The 16,652-nt window shown below is 49.0% G+C and overlaps 1 protein-coding gene across 4 annotated transcripts in view; it reads left to right on the top strand.

Moving 5' to 3' along the window:
• WDR44 (WD repeat domain 44) overlaps positions 1–16,652 on the top strand; it is a 1,281,409-nt gene that overhangs the window by 1,110,443 nt on the left and 154,314 nt on the right. For all 4 annotated transcript variants that reach the window (XM_069612853.1, XM_069612855.1, XM_069612854.1 and 1 more), the window contains one exon: positions 1,890–1,991. In XM_069612853.1, coding sequence (XP_069468954.1) covers positions 1,890–1,991 — 102 coding nt within the window. The remainder of the gene's footprint in view (positions 1–1,889; positions 1,992–16,652) is intronic.

The raw sequence follows: 16,652 nt of genomic DNA, 5'->3' as shown, positions 1-16,652 counted from the left end.
AAGGTTTGCACCTAAATTCATCTCGAAATTTCATGTAAACCAAACTATAGAACTACCAACATTCTTTCAAAACCCTTCCAGCTCGGGAGAAAAAAGTCTGCATACACTAGATGTACGCAGAGCTGTCATGTTCTACATGGAAAGAACCAGACCACTGAGAAAGACTAATCAGTTCTTTGTCTCGGTGGCAGCAGGAAGAGAAGGAGATGCGGTCTCAAAATCCACTATATCTAGATGGATTGTTCAATGCATCACTCTCTGTTACACTCTTGCTAAGAGAGAACTACCCTTCAAGCCAAGAGCACATTCCACTCGAGGCACTGGGGCTTCCATAGCATTCATTGCAAATGTTCCCCTTGAGTCCATCTGCAAAGCGGCTACCTGGAGTTCTGTGCACACCTTTACAAAACACTACTGTCTAGATGCACACTCTAGATCTGACTCCCAGGTGGGACAGGCAGTATTAAGACATCTTTTCTCTACTGTTCCTTCTCATAACCCACCGCCAACTCCGGGTACTGCTCGCTAGTCTATGCACAGCATGTGATTCTAAGCAGATTAACAAACATCAGAAGACAATGCATTACTTACCGTAAAAGCATTTCTGATGGTTGTATCTGCTTAGATTCACATGCGCCCACCCTTCCTCCCCGCTCGGATGGAAGGAACATAGACTTCCTTTTATATCTCTCTTTTCTGTACTCACTCACGTCTATAAGGCTCCCTCAGGGCAGAAAAATACAAACAGAGGGACCTCGACGCGTGAGGGATTGTGGGTACAACGCACGTCACTATAGGGATAGTGTTACAGACACGCCTTGTCGACGTCCCCTTTTCGACTACGAAAAACAAAATGCAATACTCCGCAGTGACCACTGGATGTCGGACCTATGCACAGCATGTGAATCTAAGCAGATACAACCATCAGAAATGCTTTTACGGTAAGTAATGCATTGTCATGCTGCACCAAATCATCAACATAGTTTCAAGGTGCCTAGGTTTGCCCATGGAGAATCGTACTTTGCACCTGCTAGGGGAATCCAGGCCTTTGTCTGCTGGACAAACGAAACTGAGCAAGGGAGAAGGGAGAAAGGAAGAGGATGGGAATGGAGAAAATAGATGCTACAAACACAGGGAGGTTTGCAGCAGGGGAGGAATATTTTGTGATGGCTTTGGTGCATCAGTCTTGTTGGGTGGACTATAGTTCTGTAAAGGTGTGGCAACAAATATATTCTAAAGTGTTGTGATATTTGATGTTTGTTTCCCTGCACATTTGGAGAATTCTAATTTAGTACACAATGTAATATTGGATGTTGGAGGGGTTTTAGAGTCCTTGGGCAATCCTGAGAGTTTAGTGGTGTACTTTCCCAGGCAGGGCTCAAAGTGTACCCCGGAACAAACTCCATAATTTTGATTCTGTGACTGCATACCCTGAGCGGCGCAGTCAAGAATAGACTGGCGTACCAAGGTGAGCGTTGATACTAACAGAAGAAGAAATTCAAAATAAGCATTTGAATAAAGATCTCATGCCTAATGAACACTGCAGGTGTTGTCAGAATAAACTGCACAACCTTCATGTGTATTTGCTAATTATAGGCGTGCATTTCATAACTGAAAGTGGGCCAACTTCACCAAGTTAGATAAATTTGTCCACACAATTATGTTGCTATTTATAACAACTGGTTTGGTGGTGCAGGCATTTCTTTTTGGTTTAAGAAGCATTGCAATGGAGGAAATGGCTGTTTGTAATGTCATTATGATTGTGATGTTTAACATTTTTGATAAACAAAATGTTTTTAAATAAAAGTTAAATTGATCTATATTTTGAAAACCTGCCTTTGCTTTTCAATATATTGAATTGATATGAGATGCCTTTTTGCTTGGTGTAGCATTTGAAGTACCACACACAGATCCATGTGCGCTCCACCAGGGGAAGAAACAAAGTGGGAAGAAAAATCACTGGGATTGAGCCTTTACCAGGAGAAAATAAGGTACGATAACGCCACATCCTTATCACTGTTGTTTTCTGTATTTCCAATTACAAATATTATTTGCTAGCAAACTTTCAGTGGTTTGCATCCTCCAACAGATTCCTCAACTGGATAGATATTCCCCAGTGCAAACTGTTCTTGTAAAACTTTACCTGGGGGGCAAAGTGTAGCTTTATCGACTCTGGGTGTGACAAGTATTCACTAAGGCCTCCTTTTTTCAACAGGCTTAGCAAGCTGTCCATCAGGGACACCTTTTCAAAAATGTTACCTGCGCCACTTTACTTTGTCCCAAGCCATCAGGGTAGCTCCAAAATATCCATCGCCAATCTGCACAGTATGTGTGTGGTGTCTTGGGGTGGAACATGACATGGAGCAATGTGGATCGTGGCAGTCAGTTAATTCGAAATCTCTTAGGAAATGGGCTGCTAATTTGGAGCTAAGACAACCTCCTTCACAGTCTACAGCACCTTCTCTCCCTAAAATGAGGGCAGGTTATTGTTGTTTTCATTGTTTTTTTTAGTACCACGATTAATACCAGCGAGTGGTTTCTACGCGCGGGATCGGGATTCAAACCTGTGTTGTCTTGCTTCCAAGACAAATGCATTGCCCCTGAGCTATCCTTCCTCCCCAAGACAAGACCAAGAAGGGGATGTGCACCCGAAGTGTCTTCGTCGTCCTCCACATGCAAAAGAGGAGGAGAAGACTTAGATTGAGTAGGGAGGAGTATGTGGATCAGATGTTGCCTATTTTTTTGCAGGCCATGACTGGTACATCTTTGACCCAAACGTCAACGGATTCCCCTGTCTCTGCTGCGGCTGATGCTTCAACTGGTTATCTCTGGGCGGTTAAGCCTGGAGGCAAGGGCCTGGTTCTTCCAATCTATTAGAACAGTCTGCGTTGACAAAAGAAATCCTGTCCCCTTTGGCCTTCAACCACTGGCAGGTGCGGAGCAGGACCCTCAGGTTGGGTCTCCACATCGTTAGTGGCCTTGACACTATGCTATGCAGCAACTTCCCCTTACCGTCATCCCAATGAGCATTTTAGGAAGGTGGTGGAAAAAGTGGTGGTTGCTCTCGGCCTTAAGAGTGCCAGCTAAATATTTAGTACAAAAGATTGATTAATTACAGTACAAGTTAATGGATATTTTGGACAGAGCTCCTCCTACTGAAACCATCTTTCCCTTTAACACGGCTATTGAGGATCCCGTCCCAGCCTTAGGTCCATGGGTCAAGTCCTAATAATGAAAGTGGGGGGACTCATCAACAAATGCAATTGGATGTGACGTCGCCAGAAGTTAGCACATCAAGGTGAAAAATGCACATTTCATAAAATTAGCTTTGCATAACCACCCAAATTTGCACAGGACAAGTGGAATTTGACTTTCATAAAAACAATACACACACAAAACCCAGAGAGGATATTTTCTTCTAACAGTGTGTTTGAAAACATTAAAAGATGTCCACGTTTTAGACTCCAAGAACCAATACAAATGCTTTCACTGGACTGTGTTGCTTGTTTTTCATCAGGTTATATAGTGAAATAGTGAAAAGTCTGGCCTTCAAGCCTGATGACTGTGGTTAGATCCATGTGGTCTGCTTTAATGCATAAATTCAAAGAGTACATTCAATAGAGGGCGCTAGAGGGCCAACCAAGATGGCCGCTCTTGCTTGAGCTCCCACTCTGCCCGCAATCAATCCGACAGAATCCTGCGGTTCCCAGCCCCGATCCGCTGATAAAAAACATCCACCAGCTTCTGATCACGTCGTATCCCCCTCCTGCAAATCTGAAAGAAAATCGGACTATCCAGGCCCCTGCACCACCCAAACAGTGCGTAGGCCGAAATCTACCCGCACACCTGGCGGACTCTCGTAAGAGGGGCGCGGTTCCCCGGGGGCCTCTGTGTGCGCGTTCCGGACCCCAGCAGACCCCAGTCTCCGGACGCCCGCGACGGTGATACAGCCGCGCGCCGACCTGGACTCCGGTGGAGCGCGCCCCCTCCATTTCCGGACCGGCGACGGCCATTACTGTCATCCTGAGAGACGGCGCTCCTGGCCACAGCACCGATCCATGCCGCGAGACACCAGAGCCGGCGCTCGAGAGGCCTCCCGGGATCCCAAGGTGCAGCCCGCTATCTCCCCGTCTTCCGCCAGACCATCACACCAGGCCACATCGGACCGTAGAGCGGCAACCGAGGTGCTCAACTCGGAGAACGCCAGGAGCACCCACCCGGAAGACTACCACCCGAGGTACGTGCCAGAGGGCGTCGAGGCTCCAGAGGAGGGGTTGCTGCTCCCTCATAACTAACACTAAAAGGCGCTAATAGCCGTTGCAAACTACGGCCCCGCGGGCTGGGTGCAGACCCTCCAGGATTCCCCTGGAGGCCGTGTTGCGCCATCAGCCCCGCGGCTGGGATTATATAACTCCCCCAGCTACAACACCTACAGCGGCTTCGCCCCCAAGCGCCAGGCACTCCATAAGGGGACACACCACCTACGCAGTAGACAACACTGCAAAGCGATCTCCTACACGGCCCCTCCAAGATTCCCAAACGCCTCAGGACCCCTAAATGAGAGATACAGCGACAGGAGGGTCTCCACCAGCTCGCCGGATCGCATCTCGTCCGAGACATAAACCCTGAACGAAGAGCCAGTCATTGCTAGTGCATCACTAGCACGAACTCCTTGCCCTTTAAACCATCATCCAAGCCCCAAGAGCGAGATCCCGAATCCCTCCTCACCCAATAGGGTCACCCTACAACAAAACAACCTGAAAACCTCCGTCTTCCATTTACCCAACGCCAGTACTTCACTCAGTCAGGGCTACATCAACAACCCCTCCAGCCACCGCGGACCCTTACCACCTCCAAGCAGACTACATACATTAGCCAAGATGGGCAAAGTAGACAAACTGCAAAAGAAGCTAACGTTCGACAACAACACGGTGCCCAAGACTCCAAACCCACAAAATGGCGACGACCCGGCACCGAGTAGCTCAGATCATCCAATGTCCGAGAATTATCCACTGGAAATAAAAGAACTTCTACTAGACCTTAAGGTGGGCATTGGCAGTCTGAATAACAAAATGGATGGTTTATCCTCCAAAGTCGACCTAATGCAACATCGCTTAGACACCCACACAGAGCGGCTGACGGAAGTCGAACAGAGAGTCTCGAATCTCGACGACGGTGCCATGTCCCTCTCCAACAAAGTCGCAAGACTTGAAAGCCAAATGTCCGCAACGATGGCCAAATGTGAGGACTTGGAGGGTCGTTCTAGACGGAACAATGTCCGGATCATTGGGGTCAGGGAGTACGACCCCCAAAAGAAGATGGAAGACTTCGTGGAGTCCATTTGTCTCTCCCTCTTCGGCAGAGATCCCTTCTCACAAATGTTTATGATCGAGAGAGCGCACAGGACCCCAGCCTCCAGACCGGCTCCCGGCGCCCCTCCTAGAGCCATCATTGCAAGATTACTTAACTACAGAGACCGAGACACCATCCTACGCCTGGCTAGGGAGCAAGGCGAACTACTCCACGACGGAGATAAAATCCACATATACCCTGACTTTTCATCCGCAGTACAGACTCAGAGAAGAGCCTTCACCAGCGCCAAGCAAAGACTTAGAGAAGGCAAGCTCGCCTACTCAATGCTATTTCCAGCACGCCTCAGGGTACAACATAACGGGAAAATACACTTCTTCAATTCACCTGACGAGGTCCATTTATTCCTGGACCAAAACGGCTGCCCGATCCATAACTCTCAAAGACCTCGTCCACAGAGAGAGAGAGTCCCCAGAAATCCACCTTAAAGTCAAAAACTATGTTCAGAAGCATGCTCAACTAGCCGGAACACGCTCAATCACCATTATACAATAGGGCAGAGCTCTTGGGGAGGCCCCAAGCGCCCCGAGCACAGCATCTGTTCCCTCGCTCAAGTTGGGGGGGGTTCCCGTCGGACAAGTTGGGGGTTGTCCGCGAAATGGGAAAAGTTCCAAGACCTGTTACATTGTTCATTGTTTACAGTTCTGGGTTGGGATAGCAACCACCCATCTGGCACCGCCAGAATCTGTTAATTGCTATGCATTTGAAAGAAGAGGCCAGCGCCGACCGACTGTACCCCCCCGTTGGATTGGCCCCCCGCCCTCCACCACCAATGGACATGCACCAATCAGCATAGCTCAATATAATCTAAGCTCATTATCTCACAACCAAATGTATTCCAATCATAAGACCAGGGAACCACCAACGCAAACCAAAACACTTTTCGCCTCGTACCATTCAGGGTTGCAACTTGGAATATAAGAGGAGGTAACATCCCGTCTAAAACTCGCAAAATCCTGCAATACTTAAGAAGACATGAAATCGATGTGGCGATGGTACAGGAAACCCATCTAACACCCAAGAAAGAACACACATGGGCCAAATCATGGGGCTGCCACAGATACTACTCGTCATACTCATCCTATTCTAGAGGCGTCGCTATCCTAATTCACAAAAGAATCAACTTCCGTCTTTCCCGCTTTGCAAAAGACTCTGAGGGCAGAACCGTCCTGGTCAAGGGCATAATAGCAGGCAAGGCGATCACCTTCATCAACTCCTACGCCCCCAACGTGGACGGACCAGATAACTTCGGCTGGGTACTATCTCAGCTCTCCTCACTTGAACAATCAACGGTGGTCTGGGATGGCGACATGAACACTGTCATAGACCCGACCAGAGACGGATCACATGCCACGACACAACAGACCTCTAAGGCCAGCATGCAAATAACAGAACTCTGCAGAGCCTTTGATTTAAGTGACGCATGGAGAACGGCCAACGGAGACCTGAGAGACTACACCTTCCATTCAGCGGTTCATAACACCAGCTCCCGAATCGACTACCTGTTCACATCCAGAAATGGCCCTCTACAGAGTGGCCCCTGCCACATATTACCACGAACTTTGTCAGACCATTCACCAGTAACCCTCTGCCTTCTCCCCTCCCAACCAGTATCCAGACTACAGCGATGGCGCTTCAAGACGGGATCTATGCAAGACACAGTATTCTCAACTGAACTGAAAGAAGAAATCGAGATATTTCTTGAAGCCAATGTCGGCTCGGTCCCCTCCGCCAGTTCGCTGTGGGAATCACTGAAATGCTTCACAAGGGGAGTGTGCCAAGCCAAGGAGAACGGTATTATTAAGCTCATCAGACGCGAGATCAAAGCCTGTGAAGACCGACTCAAAGACCTCGAACATCAGGTCAGGGACACAGACGATCCTAAAACGAAAGCCACCCTGAAGGAAGAATTACTAAAGTTTAATACACTAGCCGAGCGCGAATTAAAATTTCTGCATCGCGAGACCTTGGTCAGACAATATGGTGAAGGGCAAAAACCCGGAGCACTACTGGCAAGATTGATAAGAGCTGACCGCAAACCAACTCCTATAGAGGGGATTCGCAACTCACTGGGAGAAATGTTATACACAGACGCGAGTATGGCAGAGGAGACACTTTTACCAAAATCTGTATAGTACCCAACACTCCGAGAGTACAGAAGCTCCACTAAGATACTTGGAAGACACCGAGCTATACTGGGTCGAATCCCATCTGAGGGAGCCCCTCAACGAGCTGATCTCCCCAGAAGAAATTATTGAAGCAATCAAAACTCTCCCGAACTCCAAAGCCCTGATGGCCTAACCGGGGAATTTCATAAGGCATTTGCGCATACCCTTGCTCCCCTTCTAGCTGATGTATACAAGGAAGCCCTGGAAAAAGGCTCCCTCCCGCAGACCATGTGTGAAGCCAACGTTATACTTCTACATAAAGCAGACAAACCACCTGATAACTGCGCGTCCTATCGTCCCATCTCACTTTTAAACCTCGACAACAAGATCTTGGCAAAGATCCTTACAAATAGGTTGATGCCGCTAATGCCAGCTCTGGTTCTTGCAGACCAGGCAGGGTTCATACCAGGCCGTAACACCACCTTTGGCATTAGGAGACTATTCGGAGTCATATGAGCGCTGAACCCGTCCCAACAAGCAATTGCTCTTCTACTCGACGCTGAAAAAGCATTTGACTCTGTGGAGTGGCCATTCATGTTTTCGGTGCTAACCAGGATGGGCCTGGGGGCTCGTTTCATCAAACTGGTATCCCTGCTATACACCAACCCTACAGCCAATATAATAGTAGGGACAGCAAAATCGTCCACCATCAACTTGCAACGAGGTACCAGACAGGGTTGCCCGTTGTCAGCTCTACTATTCGCCCTGGTAATGGAACCCTTAGCCTCCAATCTACGTGAACATAGACAACACAGAGGTCTGGCCATTGGCCCACACAAACTCATCTCTTTGTACGCGGATGACGTAGTCTTATTCATACGAGACCCCATTGACAATCTAAATCCTGTCATGAGGGTGGTAATCAAATTCGGGGATGCCTCAGGCTTGAAAATTAATCAAACAAAATCAATTGTTTTCCCGCTAACCCCGATGACCAATCCATTCAAAGACGATTTCCATCTCACCTGGAAGTCATCCAAAGTACGATACCTAGGCATACAATTGTCGCTGAAACACCATGAAGTGTTCCAAGACAACTATGAAGAAGTAGTCAAATCTCTACTAGAAAAAGTGGCCCGCTGGAAAACCCTACCTTTGACCTTATGGGGAAGAGCTTCCCTAGTCAAGATGGTGATATTGCCAAAACTTCTATATCTCTTCTCCAACATTCCCATTCTACTTCCACAACACTTCCTGAGGAAACTGAGGAGTCTGGTCCTGGATCTGCTTTGGGCTGGGAAGCCCGCCAGAGTGGCACATTCCATACTAACTCTCCCGGTAATGAACGGTGGCCTAGCACTCCCAGATCTTGAAAAATATTATTGGGCTGCACAGGCGCAATTCCTTAGCCACTGGTACCCCACACACACAGTCAGACCGCACGTGCAAATAGAGAGAGCTCTGGCGACACCGAACTTACTGAGAGCAGTCATCTTTGGCGGGATCCCTGTCCCCAACAACACCATGAATGTTGTTTTAACAACATATAAAATATGGAAAATCCTAGCGCAAAAATACAATGTTCAAACTAGATATTCACCACTCCTTCCTGCAAAATTCATACCAGGGATCCCTTTAACTACTGAAAAAGTTTACCTCCAATGGCTAGAGAAACTCCAAATTAAAACTCTGGGAGAACTATTCACCAAAGACGGTTTCCTAACTCCTGATCAAGCGAAGGAGAAAGGCGGCACAACATCACTGGACATCTTCATTTACTTTAGAACCCACCACACTCTGCAGGCAATCCTTCCCAACATCCCACAGCAACCTCAGACATGGCAGCTCCTACATTCTGTAATACAAACTCAGGGTGAGGGAAGATTACTCTCACAGATCTACAGAGCCATCATAATGGACACAGCTCCCGTTGAGTCCCGAGCCAAGATCAGATGGGAAACGGCCCTAGGTATAACCTTCTCCAACGCCGACTGGTCTTTCATCCTCAAACAAACCCAGAAAATCGCTCTTAACACTCGGCTCAAGCTAGTCCATTTCAACTACCTGCACCAAATATACTATACGCCAGCCAAAGCGAACAAGCAGCACCCAGAATCAACTTTAAAATGTGTGAGGTGTGGGAAGACCTCAGCAAACTTCGTCCATCTGGCATGGGACTGCCCTAAGCTGGCTTTGTTCTGGTCCCAGGTGCTGGAGACTACGAGTGCGATAATTGGAGAATCAGTTCGTCCAGCCAACACAGCAGCTCTACTAGGCATGACCAGATTACTGAAAGCCCCTACAAGAAAACTAGCAGGTATTCTGCTGACACTAGCACGTAGAAGAGTCGCTATGGCCTGGGGCCGCGGTCCTCTCCCAACTGTCACCGCCTGGTGCAAAGACATTCTTTACTGCCAAGATGTCGAAACTGATTTCGTTAAGCTTCTACCGCAACATGCGCGCCCGCCAGACATCTGGGGACCACTAGTCATATTCCTGATGAAAGAGGCCGAGAGTACCCTGGCCTCCCCAGTCAACTCTCAATAAAGAAGGACCCTTTCCTCTAACAGTTAGAGGTGTCTCTCTTCTCATACTAAAACGTAGAACTGGTTTTATACTCAGAGATCCGGTCTGGTCACTGTGGAAATTGGTGGTCAAGAGGCGGGTGGGAGTAGGGGGGGAGGTAGGGGAACAGCGCTAGGCTAATTCCACCCTAATGTGGGTGAGAAGTTGTTTGTTAATTCAAAAAAACCAAAAATAAAAAGTTTTAAAAAAAAGAGTACATTCAATGTTTCTCATTTTAGCCGGGGGGGACTGAGTCCACCCTCTGAAAAAATGTGGGTGGACTTCGTCCCCCGCGTGTACCCTTGAATTGAACTCTGCTTAGGTCTTTTTTGGCTCCTCTGTGGACAAGAACCTAACAAAGTAGTACAAGTCGCTATGGGGGTGGGGAGCGCATGCACACCTATTGAGGACTTCCCTCAACAGAGTTTGTTGATCTAGGCAGCCACAGCTAATTTCATGCCCTCAGCAGTGTCTTCGACTCACAATTTGGGTAGGGAAGGGAAGACAACCCACACGCTAGGACAGAAAGTCTTTGCATCAGGGAGTATAGCCCTAAAGAGGTTAAACGCCTCATAAGTGCTAGCCAAATTATTGCATATTTTGTGAGCAGTGATTTCCAATTCAGGATGGCTTTCTGGAGATGGTGACAGCAAGGAAGCAGCCTGCCGTGCTCTGTAAATTGGCTTGGCTGCGGCTAACTGCACTGGGTGCTCCATGGGGATGTCATCAGTGATACGCAAAGGCTGAGACCTTTGGGATTTGTGACAGAGGTGTAGGTGAAACTGCTAAACATTTTTGAAGAGAACTTCGGACTCAAAGCAGACTAGTCAATGGAGAGATTTAGGGATTTGATACATATCATTCATAACGCGCATGTACACAAGTGTTTCTGGAAGCGGCAAGGAAGGGGAGAAAAGGGGGGGAACATAAACGATCGTACTAGGCCATTGTTAGACAGAAACCTGTGCAGTTCTCTCTGGGACCACTGCAAAAGATTTAAGACTACAGGTGTTTGGCAGCAAACTCACTTGGTAGCAGTCTGTACCACCCAGATTTACTTGGTAGCTGTGGCTGAGCAGTCAGACTTCCCTCAACAAGAGTTAGGGAGTATACAGAGCATACATAATAGGTACAGAGGCGCAATAGTACAAGCAAACACTGACCAGAGCTAGGTGTAAAAGTATATCATTATTTATTTAAAAGACACACTCATAAATTACACTAGCACAGAAAAGGTAAGTAAGTCAAAACACAGTCACTATTACTCATATGTACATCCCTAGTTATTTGTTGGACAAGTCTAAGTTAACACCACTTATTTCCAAACAGAGGTGAGCGCTTAACGTTAGATGGCACTCCAACAAGTTAGTTAAAAGGGAGGGAAAAGGCAAAAGAAGTGAAAACAGCAAGGCAAAACACTTTTCAGAGATTCACAGTGAGTGTAGAAAGGCAGTCTATTGAGGAGCAAGGAAGTTCGGTTGCCAGGCCCACTCTAGGGAAAGCCAGGCAAAAAGATGCCCAAGATCACACAATGTCACAAGTCTTTACAGGTGAGTAGAAAAGGTTTTTCCCAGTTAAGAAAAGTTTAGTTAGGGTGTCCCAGGCTTACCCAGGGTCGAGAGCCGAGGGCTAAATCTACCCCGTACAATCGGTGGCAAGGGAAGCCGGGCGGAACACAGTACCTTTAAAATGGAAAGGATCCTCCAGCGGGGGCAGTTGTTCCTGGTAGTGGGTGCAAGTCGCGGCGTCGTCCAGAGGAGGAGATGATCTTGTCGTGGAGGAAAGCTGAAGGTCGTTGCACTACCAGGGAAGAAACCAGCCGTGGAGTCTTTCCGGTTAAAAGGATGTTACCCCTCTTTCGCGGTTGAGGTAAAAAGTGGTATCCCGGTTGCCGGGGTGCTTGGCACGGGCAAGGCGACCACGAGATGCTTCAGGGCGGCGAAAAGAAGGCAGAAACTGGTTGCCCCACCAGTCAAGGGAAGAAGACTCTCCGGCGGGAGATCTCCTCTGTCGTCGGGAAAAGTGGTGAGACGGTTTTGCAGGGCTCCACCGGTGGTGTCGTCTTGGCAGGTCGGCTTGGCTTCGCCCTCTTCGGCTTCTTAGGTCCTGTGGTGACTTCTGAAGAACCAGTCCCAAAAACCCTGCTTTTATACATCAAACCCCCATTCGTACAGCCTAGCTGTCACTCAAACATGCTAAGTGGTGAGCGGGGTGGCTCACCACTTGGGCCAATCACACCAGAGTGCGACATGAGTTGGCAAGGCAACTCAGTCCATGGTGCCTAAACCCCCTCCCACACCTCCTGTGGTACCCAGACAGAATGGCACCACTTTGGAGGGCTTCTGTGCAGAAGCCCGCCAAAAGTGGAACAAAGGCTCGACTCGGGTTCAGGGTTACTGAAGTGAACCTAGACGCCATTTTGGCGGCGAGTTCTGGCAAAAAAATCCCAACCGGTGAATTTATATTCAATAAATAAACCGGCGGTATCTTTAACATTGCACCAAAAAGTGGTGCATTAAAATCAATGGGAAATCCCATTGGGAAATATTCCGGTGGAATATTTCCGTGGTATCCACTGCCACCAGCCAGAAACTCGGCGAGGGGGGACGGGACAGTACCCCCTCGACAACAAACCCAGGGGCAATCTAATTGCCCCTACCAGTACTTCCACAGTATGATGGTTTGTACTGGTTAAGTTCCTAAGTTAAGACTAGTAAAGTCAATGGGGACTTTACAGACCCAGGGAGACAGTAGTCAGTCCCAGGGTGTGGAGTCTATGTTTGGGGGTCTCTATGACACCCCTGTGTTACTGCACTGAGGGTGCTGTGTAACACACATTCAAAAACCAATGATAGCCTATGGGGAAAAAATACCCAATAGCCCATAAGCACATAGCAAGTCACAGAAACACTCTCAAGTCATGCCCAAGAGTGAGGGTAAAAGAGTCTCACTCTTGGCAGGAGAAAAAAATAAACCCCAAAAATCCAGCAAAGCTGCTGGGGGACTCACTAGGTTAGGAAATTCAGCCTAAACAGAGAATTCTCCCTAACAGCCATGTGTCATTCAAATCGTGCAAGTTCGAGGGGGAAGGGAGAGAAGTGCTGGTGGATGGATGGGGAGAGTGCAGTAGGCAAAGCTAAAGCAAGTACCGCCGGGGTGGCTGGCTCAAGTAAGTGCAAGGAGGCAGGGGACTGTATCGTTGCAGATACAGTCACTAAGTGCGTGGTAGGCCACAGTCGGTGCAAGGGGCTACTTGTCGTGAAGGAGCCTGGTGCCTGTTAAGTTTCAGAGGGTGGCCAGGTAACCAGTTAGCACTGTAGACTGGTATATCAGCAGGGGGGGGGGGGCAGGAGCAAAAAAGGAAGGTCTTGAGTTGCTTCCGGAACCTTAGGTGATCCTGCTCAAGTTTGAGAGAGGTAGGGAAGCTGTTCCTGAGGGAGGTGCCAGTTGTATGCCGGTGCAGGTGTCGAGCCATCTCGAACATTCTTGAGCTCCTCTCTGAATTTACAGACGCCACAAATGGTACCGTCTCAGAGGCTATAGTTCATCGGAGCAGTCATGAACACTCTGGTGGTGAAGGTTTTTCTGTCTGAGGAGAGTGTCTCCAGCATTCAATAGATGGTCATTTATTTCTAGAACACACGTGTGTTACCAGCCTCAGCGTTTCTCTGCCTTCTGGAATACAGCTTTTTTCTGGTGCTAAAGGCCTGGTTCAGGATGCGCTCTCTGCAATCACTGGTTTGAGTTCTCCAGAGAGATGTCAGGCATTCTCTGGGTCTCAAGGAAGGTTGCTGAGTGTTTGTCGTCCTGTTTGAACTTGGCGAATATATTGATGGGCGAGCCATTTTGGTACCCATGGCCAGACATTCGATCATCACGGATGCCTCCCTAAAAGGCTGGGGTGCCCATCTGTGGGTGACGGAGCTTTGGTCACAGGTAGCGTGCCTGTCGCACCTCAATCTGAGAGCTGTGAGCGATCAGACTAGCGTTGATGACTTTATTGCTCTCCCTATGGGGGGAAAGGTCAGGATTCCAACAGACAATAAAATGGGCATGCAAGAGGGGGATTGTGCAGCCATTTCCCCTGTGCAGGGAGTTCATTCAGCTCTGGTTCTGGAGACCAACATCTCCATTTCAGCTGCACATCTGGTGGGAGCAGGGAACAGGGTGTTGAATGCTCTGAGCAGGCAGGGCTGTACCTCCTACGAATGAGAGCTTTGCCGGTCCTTTCGGAAATATTTTAACTTTAGGACACCCCTCCAGTTGATCTGTTTGTGATGAAGAACAGCTCTAAGTGCAAACCTCTCCACGCGTATTAAGTTCACTCCTGGAAGACTGCTGTTTCGTTTTTGAGAAAAAATGCCTAATACTGTGAAGACCTTGGAAGTTAAACCGTGCTGCTGAGCAGCCGTCAAGATGGCTGCCTAAGGATTGAGCTCCGCTTTCGGCCCGACAAAATCCCGAGGTGGTGACGGTAATATTTGATTCCCTGCATCATAAACACTTACGCCGGTTCCCCTAATTGAGGGGAACGCTCGGTTTAGACGGCGACAGAAACCGTGGATCAGGCGGTGTGTTATGACAATTTGAAGCCCAGCAGTGGTGGTGTGGGGAGGAGCCGCTGAAACTCCAGCGTTGAGGGATCCTAGAGGGTGGCTGTGCCCGGCCTCGCAACTTGCCGAGCAAGAGCAAACGCATATCAGCTCGGCACTGCAGCTCACATCACAGAGCAACTACGAGCATTGCAGTTGCGACACGACAAGCGTCGTTATCCAGAGGCTGTACATGAACCGGTGGAGGCAGGAGTATCCACAAGCCTAAGCTTTGTTGGCGGTGAGTGGTTGCCCCCATGCTCGTGCACTGCTTGTCCACAGCTCCCTAACGGGCGTGGAGCATTTGGACAGCGCCATATCAAGAGCCTCGCTCCCCTCCCGCGATCACGTGAATCGGGCGGCGAGCCTGCCTGAGCCATGTCATGAGCCGTGAGACACCGTAGCTCACTCACGGCCCCAACAGGATATCCACGGGGCTCGTGGGGTGGCAAGAAGAACTTTAGGGCCCATACATTATCGCTGTGCCTACGGCCCATTATCCTGAGCAGACCGCTGACGACATGCGTCTGTGATTACATGGCCTTGGGCAGGGAGCTAGCCTAGGCCATACTTGTATCCCCATGACACCCTAGCCCACCCACTGGTCCACCCAAACCTCTGCAGGGCTTGTGAAGCAGCAAGAAGAATATGAAAAGGCCCGAACATCACCTCTGCACCCCATTAACCTGCGCGGACTACTGGTTGACTTGCCAGCCTTGCGTGGCCTTGTGCAATAACTGGTGCAGTGTTGGGGCTGCCATCCTGGCCTGGGATGAAAGAGGCTGGCAGTGGTGCTTCCCTGCTCTGTAACCCAAGTGGCCTACTCTGTGCCTGCTCCCCGTACCCACCCTTTATGACTAGTGGCACTGGCAGGGGAAAGAAAACAGGGGTCAAGGACACATTTTCTAAGGTTGCCGCTCGTGACAGTTGTAACGCTCACCTGATTCCCGCAGAGGCGCCAGTCTTGACTGGGCGAATACTGTATCTTCAAAGGTGATGTGTAACACACGGTTGGCTCTTTGGGCTGGACCTCTGTGCACTGTATGTCTGACTCGGAAGAGTAAGATGTCTGCAGATAGAAAATATGGGATTAATGAACTGGGGCTATTGGGTGTCTCTCTCTTCTTCCCCTTCTCTTCTCCTGTAGAACCCCAAAGGTTAACGCTCTCACCTTAGGTAAGTGAACGCCGAGCTCTCCATCTGCCTCGGGGCAGGGTGCCGTAACCAGTTTCTTCACTGGATAAGGGTGCGCAGGCCTCTTGACCTCAGAGGACTGCTGTCCGTCGTTTACTGCACGAACGGTAAGTTCCGAGTATTTCAAATGTCTTTAAAAGTCTTTTGTAATGATGTCTCTTGTTTTGCAGGGTTCCGGCGATGGCGGATGACGGGCTGAAGTGAGTTGAGGATGGAACCCGTGTGAGGAATAGAAGCGCCTGGAAGCACGTAAGTAAGCGCTTGTTGCCTGCTTCACGATGCGCACTAACTGTCCTTTATCTTGCAGGTACAAGTTCGGAGCTGCTGAAGGGTGCCGGAATACCCACTGGGTTCGGCGTGGGAATGAGTAATGGCACGTGAGTAATAAAGTTACCCAATGTCTTTAAACGCACCTTCTTTTGTCTTTCAGATGCGGGATGCAGCGCCGAAGGCCTCCGGAGCGTGCGAAGAGTTGGTAAGCTTTTGCCTTTCAGATGCCGGAATGCAGTGCGAAGACCTCCGGAGCACGCGAAGAGTAGGTAAGCCTTTGTCTTTCAGATGCCCGAATGCAGCACGAGGCGTTGGTGACAGCCGATGGACCAGGTAAGAGAAGCGCTGTCACTGAAGACCGTAATGCTAACCTGTTCTTTCTTGTCTTTATAGGTGTTGCTGAAGACTGGATTCAGGATAGTAAGCCTTTTTCCCTTAGGCCCAGGATCAGATGCAGAAGACACGATGAGCGTTCTGCTGCAGAGGATGCAGAATAACGCAAAGCAAGATTCATCCATCGGGTGTGGTTTAAATAGCCTCCTGTAGAGCTTAA

The sequence above is a fragment of the Ambystoma mexicanum genome, chromosome 5p (genome assembly GCF_040938575.1).
Source record: "Ambystoma mexicanum isolate Mex_15411 chromosome 5p, UKY_AmexF1_1, whole genome shotgun sequence".
In the NCBI taxonomy this organism is placed as follows: domain Eukaryota; kingdom Metazoa; phylum Chordata; class Amphibia; order Caudata; family Ambystomatidae; genus Ambystoma; species Ambystoma mexicanum.
Note: the sequence above shows the minus strand (reverse complement) of the source record. Positions and strands in the feature narration are given on the sequence as shown.